The 14,198-nt window shown below is 36.8% G+C and overlaps 3 protein-coding genes across 5 annotated transcripts in view; 1 reads left to right on the plus strand and 2 right to left on the minus strand.

The window, feature by feature from the left end:
• LOC110831912 (Thymine DNA glycosylase) overlaps nt 1–2,833 on the minus strand; it is a 39,603-nt gene extending 36,770 nt beyond the window's left edge. Inside the window, exons 1-2 of the mRNA XM_087354579.1 lie at nt 2,679–2,833; nt 1,987–2,371 (exon numbers count right to left, since the gene is read on the minus strand). The gene's annotated coding sequence lies outside the window, so the exon portion shown is untranslated. The remainder of the gene's footprint in view (nt 1–1,986; nt 2,372–2,678) is intronic.
• Nucleotides 667–13,370, plus strand: Dyrk3 (Dual-specificity tyrosine phosphorylation-regulated kinase 3). Its single transcript, XM_087354581.1, has 2 exons — nt 667–1,830; nt 5,059–13,370. The coding sequence occupies exons 1-2, from the start codon at nt 871–873 to the stop codon at nt 5,794–5,796; spliced, it is 1,698 nt and encodes a 565-aa protein (XP_087210707.1). The 5' UTR covers nt 667–870; the 3' UTR covers nt 5,797–13,370.
• Zir (dedicator of cytokinesis) overlaps nt 7,775–14,198 on the minus strand; it is an 83,030-nt gene continuing 76,606 nt past the window's right edge. For 2 of the 3 annotated variants that reach the window (XR_015536720.1, XM_087354575.1), the window contains one exon: nt 9,559–11,903. The gene's annotated coding sequence lies outside the window, so the exon portion shown is untranslated. Of the gene's footprint in view, nt 7,891–9,558; nt 11,904–14,198 lie in introns of those variants that run through there. The other variant, XM_087354576.1, reaches the window with a different exon arrangement.

Below are 14,198 nucleotides of genomic sequence, written 5' to 3' on the forward strand. Positions count from 1 at the left end.
TGGTGAGAACAGTCTCGTTATTTGCCAGACTTCATACATTAAAATAAAAAATATGCTCGTACCCACAAGACTCCACGAAGCAAAAAACCTGGACGGCTGCTGTAACTGATCTGGTACATTATACATAATCGACTTCAATCATTTTGTAACATCTGTTTTGTTTCATTCCTGAATTATCTGAAAAGGGATTATTTTACAGGCACTTCTTTTAATTTCGCTTTAGCATATACCAATAGGAAAGTCAAATAAAATAAAGAAGGATCGGAATTATTTGCAACGTATCGTCTTGTACACTGCACATAATTTGGTTACACAAAGAAAAACAAGCGAAATTTGTTGCAGCCTGCGAAGGACATTAATCATGAAACAAACACAAAAAAAGAAAAAACTAAGCAGGCACCAGATTGTATGACAGCCATAATACGACAACAATACAAAAGCAGCTAAATAATCTTCTAGAAATATGACAAAATAGAAATATTTGTAGAAAAGAAGGCCCTTTCTACTATCAATATCCGTCCGTAAGTGTACCCTGTGCCGCCACTCATATGTATGATACTATTTTCTCTGTTGCCACAAAACCAAAGGTTAAACAGAACTACGAGCGTTTCATCGCGCACAGATGACCTAAAAGTAACTCTTCACTATGTGAAAGAACTCGTTAAATGTTTTCAAAATGGCGACATCGGTTTGGATGTGTTTTATCTGATGGCTACCGCTTAGAAACAGAATGTGTTACTTTTGGGGTTTCTCGGTTCAAGATGACCTCAGATTTCGAATCTCGTAATGACGAAATTTGTATTTGATTGTTCTAGACGGTAACTAGGATGTGTGAAAAAGTTACGTTGGTAGGGCTTGTACTAATGGGGAATGCCTAGTGCAACTGTAGTAGAAAACCAATTTTCATTTGACATGCCGTTATCACGCACACGTTCCTTGCTGGGCAACATTAATGGGGCACCATCCAGCATCCCGAGTGAGGCATATCTGTCTCACATTACGGAAAGTATTAATCATCTACCATCAATGAAGACAGGCCAGGAACTTCTTGCCCTCCAAGTTTCAACTTTACAGATACCAAATCAACCTAGTACTGTGAATCAGTCGCTGCCTTTAATCAATTCTATTGTTTCTGATGGAACGAATAGTCCGATTCAAAATAAAAATGGCTCATCAAAACCAAAAACCATGGTTGCTACTCCTGACCAAGTAATGAAATTATATATGAACAAGCTCACTCCCTATGAACAACATGAAATTTTCAGCTATCCTCAGATTTATTTTATTGGTGCCAATGCAAAAAAGAGACCTGGAATTGTTGAGACGGCAAACAACTGTGGATATGATAATGAACAAGGGTCATATATTCATATACCACATGACCATGTGGCATACAGATATGAAGTTTTAAAAGTGATTGGCAAAGGGAGTTTTGGACAGGTAGTTAAGGCATATGACCACAAAAACCACGAACACGTAGCTCTGAAAATGGTGCGGAACGAGAAAAGGTTTCACAGACAAGCACAAGAAGAAATACGAATTTTAGAACATCTGCGAAAACAGGATAAAGATAATACAATGAACATCATTCACATGTATGATAGTTTCACATTCCGAAATCATATGTGCATAACTTTTGAACTGCTATCAATAAATCTTTATGAACTAATTAAGAAAAACAAATTTCAAGGTTTCAGTCTTCAGCTAGTACGAAAATTTTCCCATTCTCTTCTGCAATGTTTGGATGCCCTGTACAAGAATAAAATTATTCACTGTGACATGAAACCCGAGAATGTCCTGCTGAAGCAGCAGGGTAGGAGTGGCATAAAGGTATGTATCAGTTTGCATCACAGTTGGCGACGGCAGAAATTCTGCGTAATGTATTATTACCATCATAATGTTCACACATTTAACACAACTGAATGTGTGAAGTACTAATATGAAGATCATTGTAAAACACTCTATGCAAATGTTTAAAGAACGAACCTGGGTCTTGGCTGTCTTCTTCTTCTTCTATGGCTCTCCGGTCCATATTCGGTCCGTGGCCTCCTCAATTCTCCTCTACCATTCGGTCCTATTGTTAGGTCCATTCTGTCCGAGGCTTTGATTGAGGTTTCGAAACATCTTCCTTTTTACAGTGCAATGTTGTTAGCTTTGCGACCAACCCCCCAACCTGGAGGACCAGGGTACCCGTCTTAGTCTGACCTCTCCCCCTCGACCAATCTGGCTAGGGAGGCCCTACCAGTAGCTATGCTACCGCCAGCATAGCTCTTGGGATCACTGAGGTACTCAAGCCCCCACCACCACGACAAGGGGGTCTTGGCTGTGATGGTGCTAATATTTGTGGAACTCTTGCTGTTGGTGGGGAAAACTGCAAAAGAATAATTAAATTGAATATATGACAAACATTTCTGTGCCAAATTTGAATTGCCATGCAGCATAGTCTTTTGAAGTAAGAAAATTAATTAATTTTTAATCTCAAGTCTATACTTTAGACCGTGGGTTCTAAATATTTTAAAGCCCATGGTCACATTATGCTTCTGTATCACCTCTTGGGCTGCAAGATTATAAATGAGGACAATTTCATTTTCTGTAACAAATTTAATTAGCTGTTTGTATTAATTATTTATTAATACTGAATATTTCATTTGTGTGGAAACTGTCTTCACTATACAGACCGACAAAGTGTAATAAAACATGCAGGCTGCAGGTTGGTAATGCTTGTATCAGACTGTAACGCCTAAAGGTAACATACTGGCACAATGTAGTTTCTGTGTATTGTACATTCTTACCTTTTAAGTATAGTAAGTGGATGTTATCAACAACTCGAATGTTACGTAAAGGTACATATTTACAAATTAAGTAATCAAAAGCAAAGTTGTTTATAAGATAAAAATGACATGTTTATCGTGTTTTGCGTGTCGACTTTGTCTTATCATGAACACAGATGTAGACTAATGACGTTATTCTGGGTTGTGAGACCATTCAGACTCGTATGTATATACCAGAATTTTTAAGAAACATACTGTCTCCATCTTCAGGGCTTCAGCCCTGAAATGAGACATTGGTATCTACCTACGAGTCTATGCAGCATCACAACACAGAAGATGGATGATTCCGTAATTTGTTTGATCAGCTGTATGATTATCATCTCAGAAGTATCACTAAAATACTGAGAGACAATTTTGGTATTACATCTAATCAGGTAACCATTTTAAAAAAGGAGAATTTGGTCTTCAAAAGCCATTGTGTTATTTTAAACAAAATGCACAGCATTAGCAGAAACAACTCGCTCTCAACAGGCTTACTATGAAAGCTTAATCTGATTTCAGCGCAGTTTGGTGGGGCAGGTATTTTTAGAACAGGAAGTGTAACTGTGTTGATCAGCTGTGTGTTTATTTTCAGGTTACTGTTTTTTTATTAACCACAGAAAAATTAATATTGTTTCTGAATTTGGATTTAATTATTTGCTGTTTCCAACAACAAATCATGTCAAGTAAACAATTTATAATTATTTATCTTCTGTTCTCATTGTGCTTGTGTTTCATAAGGATAACACGACTATTTGTTGAAGCATGGTCTAGTGTTATGAATTATTTATTAACAGAGTCAGGTTCAGGCTGGAACAATTTTCATGAATATTATGAGCAGATGTTTCCCTAAAGCCTTACTCTACAGATCCCTCATGTCTGCAATGTAAAGATAATGACCATTTCATCTGCAGAAGGCTAGTGACAATTTAATATAAGATTTTTTGTTTATTTAGTTATTTAATTCTTTTAACATCTAAGTAATGTGGGGAAATTGCTAAGGTAATTTTCACCATAAATTAGAACTCATAAAGTACTGACACGTGTATTTTATTCTCTTGTTCTCGAGATCATTCGTGATTTATTTTCCTTTATTGCATGCATGCACATAGGATTCGCTTAGTGTGCAGGAATGCGTGTAGATCTTAGTGCAAAGTGCCCATTTTTGTCTGATTTTAACCAAAATTGAAGTGTTGTCACAAATACTGGTAAAACTCTGCAATATAATATTTCATGAAAATCAGTTCAAAAGTTCTTGAGTCTGAAGATTGCTGTCTTCGTGGCTGTTGTGCCATGTAGTTTGGTAGAAGTTTACCAACATTTCAGAGGTCTTTGCTGTCTCCATAATCAGGGCGATGATGGAGGCAGCAATGACCTCTGAAATGTCAGTAAACTCCTACCAGATTACATGGTGCAACAGCCCCGAAGACAGCCATCTTCAGACTCACTGCTGTGAAAACCTCAAATCCTACAGTTCTTGAATTGTAACATTCAGACAGACAGACACCAGAAACTAATAGGAACACTTTTACACTCATTAATTGTTAATGTGCCTAAAATTATGATAATGAAGAAACATGGCAGAGCAAACTATTTATTAGATATCTGAAGATTAACATTGTTCAATAAATTAATACTCTTTGGTCACATATTTGAAAACAGACAAAGCAAACAAAACTAAGCAGAGTTGTAAACTTCATTCTTTCACAAGATGTATTTACAGCTGTTTCCTTCGACAATATATATATATATATATACACACACACACACACACACACACACGCACACACGCGCGCACAATAAACTGAATTCCTCTTAAGGTATGCCACTATTATGTAGAAGAATATACTGTGATCTATAAACATTTCAGTCAGTTAATGAAAAAACCAAAAAAACAATAACAAAATAAAACTCATAATTAAAACCACATAAATAATAATATATTAAAATAAACAAAGACAAAACCAAAATTAAACCATAAGAGATATAATCACAACCAAAAAAATAACTAAGATTACCTGTATAAAGCATCAGTAATAGAAGTGCACATCAAACACCCGAATATGAGCAATTCAAATTCAGATGTAAAACAGTATAATGATTTTGTTCTCTTTGAGACTCAGCCTCGTTATGTTCACGTCAGATGTAATCTTCATTAAGGAGAATGTCATCTTCAATAGTTGGTTATGAAATAAAAAGCATCCCATAACTAAAACTTAAGTATAATAACAGTAGACTGATGTTTCAGGTAATCGATTTTGGATCCAGTTGTTACGAACACCAGCGTGTTTACACTTACATACAGTCCCGGTTTTACCGGGCACCAGAAGTGATACTTGGAGCACGTTATGGTATGCCCATTGATATGTGGAGTTTGGGATGTATTTTGGCAGAACTGCTTACTGGTTTCCCCCTACTGCCGGGTGAAGATGAAGGTGATCAGCTAGCCTGCGTCATTGAGTTATTAGGAATGCCACCACAGAAACTTTTGGATGTATCAAAGCGTTCAAAGAACTTCATTAGTTCCAAAGGATATCCAAGATACTGCACTGCTACCACTCTTCCTGATGGAACTACAGTTTTGGGAGGGGGACTGTCTAGAAGAGGCAAGACACGAGGACCTCCAGGTTCCAAAGAGCTCAAACGAGCTCTCAAAGGATGTGATGACCCTCTGTTTTTGGATTTTATCCGACGGTGTTTAGAATGGGATCCAGATGCAAGGATGACCCCTGCTGCAGCCCTACGGCATGCTTGGCTCAGAAGACGACTTCCTAGGCCCCCTGCCGACAAAAGTGACACCCAGTCTTCTGGTCTTCGAACATCATCATCATCATCAAGAAATTCAAGCAAAACTACCACGATCGGCAGTGGTGGTTTAAGCACCAACAAACTTAGAGTTCAGCTTTCTGACGATAGAGCAAGCACAGTCCATTCACGTCACTCTCATCACTCGACCAAATTACCTCAGATCCCCACCAACACATAACCACTCGTTCTGCTTCCAGATGTGTATAATCATGCCGTGTTGTAAAGTGTTTTGAAGGGTCGGTGTGATTGAAAGGTTGTATGCATTTGATCAGAGGTGGCCAAACTGTAGCTTCCAGATAATTTAGACATAGCTGAAATGCCGTGAAAAGTCAATTTTATTCCTGCATTATTTACAATATGACAGTGTTATTGAGCTTCTTTATCCAAAATTCTTATCGTATGGTTCTATTTGAATTAATTTTGTCCATTATGTTGGCAAACATTGTTTTATTTATATAAGTATATACATATAATTTAAGAGAATGGCTTATGTTAATCATATTAAAGTCATTAGTGATACTCATCTGTTATCCATGACACTGTAAGGAGCATAGGATGTGAACTGTTGAGCAGCTAATGGAATGAAACTGTGATAACAAAGCATAATGGAAAGTTGCCCATGCAAGCACACAAGCTGACTTCAGGACCAAAGTCCTCGTTACTGCCATTCGGTTACGGTCATAGCCATGAGCTTTACCCCGTTTCATTTCTGTGATAACTTTCACTGATGACATTTTCCACTCAACAGATTGGGATAAATGCATTTATATCACAATATTTATGAAAATGTTGGACGACATTTCACTCTCATGAGACTGATGGTGCACGTACTGCACGCCAACAGAATGTCTTCGTCATTCCTAGTACCGCACTTTATGTACGGTAACAGTACATAAATATTAATTTCGTATCCATCTCGCCAAATGAACGATAATTTACAAAGCATTTAACTGCTTAGCCCCATGTAGCTTTCATTCTGCTTTAACTAGTGAACTCCAAAGTAATTCATCTGAATCTCATTTTAGAATGTTTCTGAGCCCTGGCAATTAACCTGTGTCAAGGCAAATACCTGAGTAGTAACTCACAATATTCCATCACTCAGAGTCTGATTCATCATTTTTCACCACCATAAGCCTCACATTGTAAGCTGCAAGAAATAAAAAGATCTCTTTGTCTCTTGTTCTAGGTAAGGTGATGACTGCAGTGTTCCGTCTTACACTCGTCCATCCTTATGTTAGGAAGTCAAACTTCTTGTATGTTTTCTATTATTATTTTTATGATTTCTCCTTATACATTTTTATTGTATTTTTTTTATGAGTGTACTTCCTACGTGCCAACATTTTGTTTTCTGTGATGCACAGAACTGTGGTCTTGTGTGAGCAGTTTCAACTGCGTGTTCATCTCTTTCAGACTTCAGATGTTGTTGCTGTGTGCATGTGTGTATAATGCCAGATATTGCAAAAATGAGGTAACCTCTCTTCATTACCTGCATTGCACGTTTATATTTTTATTAATTGTTACAGAAGGGAGTTCCCTGGATGTGAATCTGATACATTCAGCCTTCTTCTACTGCTGTATGTAAATTGTAATGTTTTATACAATGTCAGTAGCGACCTGCAGACCATTTCTGGTGTTTCACTCTGTACAGTATTGAAAAAAAAAATATAGGATTTTGGTAAATATATTAATAATAGAATTAAGTTAACTTTTAACGGTAGAATATGTATAGAGTTCGCATGGTATAGGAAGGCATCAGTTTGCATGATGCTGACAGAGGGTTGTAGTGTTAAGGAATGACAGTAGTGATCTACTGGAGATATTTAAAAAGTACTTATAATACCTCCAAGAATCTGAATAATGCCCTTGATGCTTCCTTTTTCATAAATTCTTTCATATTTTATATAAACTTCAATTTTTGGCTGCAAAATATTCAGAGAATATGTACAAATAACACAGTGGATACCAATTTATAGAAACAGTACATTAGAAATAATACATACAGTGATGAAAAAACATTATACCATTGGTTGCCTTGTCTGTTTCAACAGTAATTACATTCATTTTGGAGCAGCATTACAAAACTTGCAAGGGAGTCAGGAACTATGTTGCCTTTAAATGCACTGAGGACTGGGGTGTTCCTTTAATTAAACCCTCAGTTTTTAGATGGTGTACAGTAATTTAAATATTTTATCCTTGGAGGCTTCATTACTCACATGTGGCCTGATACTGAGAAGAGTTCATGCAGACAATTTAGTATTCTTCAGTCACACATCTGAAAATAATTAACCTTTATGTAGATATCCGTCTTCTGGGTTATTGCGCTGTGTAGTCTGGTCGATGTTAACCAACGTTTCAGAGGTCATACTGCCTCCGTCATCAGGGCGATGACGGAGGCAGTATGACCTCTGAAACGTTGGTTAACATCGACCAGACTACACAGCGCAATAACCCAGAAGACGGATATCTTCATACTCACCGCTGTGAGAACCTCAAGTCTTACAACCTTTATGTAGGTGAAAAACATAACATTTATATATAATTATATTCTGCGTGAAGTACTCCATCATCACAGTTGAGTGCATCATATTTTGGAGACCTCAGGCTCATAGACAAAGGTTTTGTATTTTCTTCAGACCCTCCCAACAAATTCTGGGATCATGCACAATGAATTCTTCTCGGGCTACCAGCTGTCTCAGGTGGTTTAATGGAGAAAACACTGACGTTTCGAGAAGCATCTTCGTTCTCGTCCTTAGGGTACTCCATTCAACTATCTTATACTGCTGGTACCCCAAGAAGAATTCATTATACTTAGTCACCGTGAAAGCTTCAGATCATACACCTGGGATGTCTTAAATTAGGCCATCACCACTTCCAGTCATTATTCATTAATTATCTGACACTTTATATTGTCAGCTACTGGCAGCAGCATCATCAAACAGGAAATAACCATTGTATTGTCCTTTCCTGATAATCTGCCTGGGCCCTGGCACTTTTTTTTTCTCAGGAGGGCCACACTTGTCAGACTCAGATCCATCATTTCTGATACCCACACCTTCATGACCTCATGCACAAATGCACTGTTTAGATTTTGTTTTAAATCTTCTACTAAAAGAAATACATTAAAGAACATGTTTGGTAGATCATCACACTGTTATTTCAGACCACTTGAAAGTTTTTCTTAGAACTGATTATTACCTTTTTGATCTACAATGTCTGCACCTCAAAACATTTTTTGACCTGTTTCATGTGAAATAACAACTCTAAAAATATTTTAATATCTTCTGTTGCAGTGCTGGGTCACTTTAATGTTTTAGAGCACACTGTCCGTTGTGCATGTTACTGTGATAAAGATTAGACTGATCAGTAAATAGTCGTGTGAGACTGCCACCAATTTCTGCACTCACCATTTCAGAAACACACTCAGGGTTACTGATGTGTATATTAAAACCCGTAGAATTTGAGGTTCTCACAGTAACGAGTACAAAGATGGCTGTCTTCTGGGTTGTAGCGCCATGTAGTCTGGAAGAAGTTTACTTACGTCTCAGTGGTCCTAGCTGCCTCCATCATCAGGACAACCCAGAAGACAGTTATCTCCATTAAAAGTCTTTAATTTCAAAGAAATGTTCATCACATATTTTATAAGTTTTGTGCCATGCACGTGTTTTTCATCATCGCAGTGTACAGCAGCCTGTAATTCAGAACTTTTATCCATGTCTGTATCAGAGTCATCAACATCAGGCAACGTATCTACATATAACTGAGACAAAATATCTCTTATTTAACTTTCCTACATGAGGTTATGTTCGATAATAACTGATGAAAAGTGAACACGGAGCTGGAACAGCTGTAATTTTCTTTGTAATTGTTATTATGTCAGAAAGATGTGTATGTTACTCAGGAGACATATATGTCCTGTTTAAAATTGCTAATGACCTTAGCCTTTATCAGCTGTATATAACAGCTTACGCAGGCACAGTCTCCAGCTGGTCATATGTCACACCAGCATACTGCAAGAGTATTAACCCCACAAAGTCTGGATATAAATCCCATATTTTCATATGATACAGGCTAAGATGATGAATCCGCTCGTGTCTTGGTATCTAGGTGACACGGTAAGAAGACATCAATCTATGTGACATATCAGTAATAAATTAAATAAAAGCCATAGATTTCTAGTAGGCCTGGCCATGATAACAGCCAGGGGTCTTCCTGTATTATGTGAACTCATATTTATTTCTGTTGATACCATTTCTTAATTTTGTTTGTACTTTTAATTTCGGTTCTGTTCTGAGTTTTTTTCATTATGTTGCATCATATAATGAATGAAAAATTTTAAGCACAGACAAATGCGTGTTTCTACCGTAACATAGGGAGTTAAAATTCCAGTACAATAAAATGTATCTTCTGCTACTAGCTGATAAGTTTTTTCTGATGTATCATTTAAAAAGTACAGTGCATGACGTCAGTCAGCAGTGGTGAACAATTTACATCCCACGTATGACGACTGATCATGCAGAGATGCGTTTGGCCACCTCTGCATTTGACATGTGTCCTAGCTTTGATTCCATACACAAGTTGTCACCAGGTAGTCATCTACAAGGACCTCAGATTTAAGCATATAATTAAAGTATAAAGTTTAATAAACAAACTGCAGAACTGTGCTCAAAACAAAGTCACATTACCAACGAGTAACTGCAATGTGAAGGAATTTATATTTATTCTAAGAGGTTTTAGCATTATGCAAGAATTTGACAACAACCAGATATGCTTATTTGACACCACCCTCATTTCTGGTTATGATCTTGGATTTTTAAGATTATCGATCAGAATTATTTGTATACTAACGATATATTTACGGATGTTTTATTTTCGACAGGCATTTGCTGTTAAGTGCTGCCTCTATCATTATTGCTTATCTTATTCTCACAAACATAATACAAATTGGAAAATAATGTCTTGGACATTGTCCGTTACCATATCAAAAAAACTACAAATTCAGATTCTCGTGGAATTCCAGCACCCACAATCATGTCATAGAAATGATTTCTCTTTATACTTAACAGAACTGACTTGCATACTCAAGGACTGTAAAGTGTTCTGAAACTAATGACAGAGATACCAGCTAACCGTTTCTGCGCCGTAACTCTAGTGTAACGTACCTGGGACATGGTAAGCAATTGGGTCTGCAATGGAAAATGTCCCAGTGTTATTTTTGAATGAATATTCAGGTGAAATTATATTGCAGTGCAGTGGAATTTCATTAGTACAACTTTCAAGGGGACAAAAATAGTAACTCTCATTTAAGTAAAAAAAAAGTTCTAATGCATGGTAGAGTTACCCAGAATGCACCGAAAATATAGTTTATATTTTGATAGATGGTGCAGCAACCACAAGTAATAGATTTGATTGAAGTCGAGAGTGATTAAAGACATTAACTACAGTTTAAGCCAATTTTTCACTCCAAGTTACAATATCGTTCTCAACATTTGTTTCTCCATTTACATCAGTGTGCTGGATAATGACTTTTCTTATAAATTCTGTTAATCACATATTTTTTTGATGTATCTGTTTATGCATAGACTATTCACATTTGAAACACCGTCTCAAAGTAAATGCTTGACAAATTGTCATTAAAATGCAGTGTAATTAACAAGTTGAGTGTTTAATTCAGGGGTGAGAATATTAAGTGCACTGCTGATAGACAAAGTTTGCATTTTGTATCCTGGAGATACGATCATAAAAATGAGAACATTCTGTAATGAGAGTTGTCCTGATAAAGTTTCACTGTATCATGGTGACCTTTTTATATGGGGCAAAGTCACAGTAGTGCTGTAGTGACCATACTTGCTCAGTGTAACAAGTGGCTCATTACAAAAATGAACGCTCACATTTTTATTTGTCACAGGCGAACAATAACCATGTTTGACGAAAGACTCTCGGGTTACAAGCCGCATCAGGTGGCCTAGCGGTGAGTAAACCATATCTTCTGCCACCTGACGTGGCTTGTAACCCGAGAGTCTTTCGTCAACTTCAGTCGCCGCGAAAGCTTCGCTTTATACATCAATAACCATGTTTATTTAAAATGAAATCATATTTATTCTAAATTTTAAAATTATGAAATGAAATGCATGCCTGCGAGGTAAAAATGTAATATTATTACTGTTTTGTACGTGTTTTACGATGCATCAAGTTATCAGATGAATTTCTCTTGTTGCTGACTTAGTAATAGTTGATGCTTGTCCTCCGTGTGATTGCGATGCAGCAGATGGCATGATATTTCAGTCACTGGAAAATACCAAGTGGGGATGAAGTTAGATTAATTTTATTGTGTGACTTTTCATTATTTTTAGCCACAGAATCACTGATATTTTGACTACTGATGTGTATATTTATTTTGTAGATTTATTTGAGATTATGATGAATTTTAAACTTCATACTTTATAAGTCATTTATTCCTATGGTATTTCCTCTCATCATACAAGTACTATATGTTATGAGAGAGAAGAGGTAAACAGTATGTATGATCCTGGCAATGTGGGGGGAAGGGGGTCTTACAGGGTAGAAATGGCTTGATCTGGATCACTGTATTACAGGTTCCCAGTACTGTCAGTGACTGACGTGACGAAGTCAGTGTTTTGCTAGTCCACACCTTTTCAGTCAAGCCAACCTGTTAGTGGATGAATCAGATACCAACTTGTTGAGTAATACTAATTGATCCCTGCCCCTTCCCATTTTTCTCTTTTAAAAGCCAAGATTTTTTGTTATTATTATTATTATTTTGATTATTATGATCTCAAGTTTGAGTGAATTGAGGACATCGGGTCAAAAAGTATGAAGCTGCCAACAACTGAAATACAATCCCTGGTAAAATGCTCAAACTAAATCAAAGTTAAAAAAAAATAGTAAACAGAATCTTATGAATTTTATGAGATTCTATGCGTGGACATCGTAGCCAAAAAGTGTAACATTTTCTGGTTTCTGATTTTGTGTTTTTGATTGCTTTCTTTATAATTTTGTTACGTAGGAAACGAGTGCTACTTAACAGGTAAATTGTATATATATATATATATATATATATATATAAGGATTATGTTCCCTCTTTAGTATTTTTCGTTCTGTTTGATTCTTCTCCGGCCCTTGTTCTTTTTATGGAAAGTTGCTGTAAATTCTATATCCCACGCTTAGTGTCCTTCCTCCAAACTGGTTGGCATCATGGGTCCCTGTTGAGTAATAATAGTCTACATCTGTGATATATATTCAGTGTGCGCAATAGCCATGGCGGTTTAACATAACGACATAACACCGTTGCTGCTGCTTCTTATGCAATGTCATTAAGTGTGATGGTAATTTTAGTAAAGGTACATTCACTGAAATTGAGAACGCATTTTCTTCATGTGCCGTGGTATGAAATTGGTATATATATAGTGTTATGTAATAATGTCTGCTTGTTCCGTTGTGAGATTTTGTGCAGTTGTAAATAAACTGGATTTTTATTTCTACATTCTTGTAATGAGCATTTCATGTGGCAGATCACATCTCAGAGCTTTCCACTGTATGTGCCATATCATAAAATCTCAATGATGTGCTTGTGTTTTGTTTAATAATTTCATAATTATGGTTTGTATTCTTATGGCCAGCACACAGGATTATTGTTAACAGAAAGACAGAGCACAAACATGATGTACAACTTAGCAGCTTGTAGGTTAAAATGAATGTATGTTCAAGTTTTCATTATATATTATGAAAAAATCAGTAATGCCTAATGGAAATCTAGTGTTTAGAGACGTTTCCAATGTTAGCAACCCTCTACAGGTGTACGCACTCGTCAGACTTCTACATACTGATGACTCCTTATAGTCCTGAAGAAGACCACTCATGGAAAGACTTGTAACAATACATTGCCTTGGAATTGGACCAGGAAGGTAAAAACCTTCAGAAGCAAGTAATTTTAGAGAAAATGATACATATCAACGCTGGATTTCTACAACCACACTGCAGATTCGATTGTCCACACCATATAATGCAGAATTCAGGAGCATGTGTTCAAATCACAGAATTACTTTTTCATAAACCACTTTTGCTTATTTACAGTATCTCTAATCAATCTCCCCCCCCCCCCCCCCCAATACACACACTACTGGACCCCTTCATACATAGGGGAATCGCATCAGCATTTAAGAGGAAAGTTTATAAGAGCCACCGGTACCAGAGCCTGCTAGTGAAAAGTATAAATCATCAGAATTCAAACAGAACCGATACAAGCCAGAGGTAAATATGTTCTGAGGTCCACAAGTTATTAATGTTGAAGATTGCTGTCTTCTGGGTTGTTGCACTGTGTGTGTAGTCTGGTAGAAGTTTACTGACATTTCAGGGGTCTTTACTGCCTCCATCATCAGGGCGATGACTCAACTTCTACCAGACTACACGGTGCAACAACCCAGAAGACGGCCATCTTCAGACTCATTGCCATGAAAATCTCAAATCCTACTTATTAATGCTGTTTGTAATAGGGAATAATTAATTACCGGATCAGTGGAAGGAATCTATTATCGCTCTTGCTTATAAGAAAGAAAATAAAAT

The sequence above is a fragment of the Zootermopsis nevadensis genome, unplaced genomic scaffold, assembly GCF_977971745.1.
Source record: "Zootermopsis nevadensis isolate Lab colony 2312 unplaced genomic scaffold, Znev_1.0 Znev_ptg000023l, whole genome shotgun sequence".
Taxonomy (NCBI): Eukaryota; Metazoa; Arthropoda; class Insecta; order Blattodea; family Termopsidae; genus Zootermopsis; species Zootermopsis nevadensis.

Coding starts and splice junctions, on each gene's coding strand:
- Dyrk3 (XM_087354581.1), top strand. CDS start 871: ATGCCTAGTGCAACTGTAGTAGAAAACCAATTTTCATTTGACATGCCG. Junction 1,831..5,058: donor AGGGTAGGAGTGGCATAAAG/GTATGTATCAGT, acceptor CTGATGTTTCAG/GTAATCGATTTTGGATCCAG.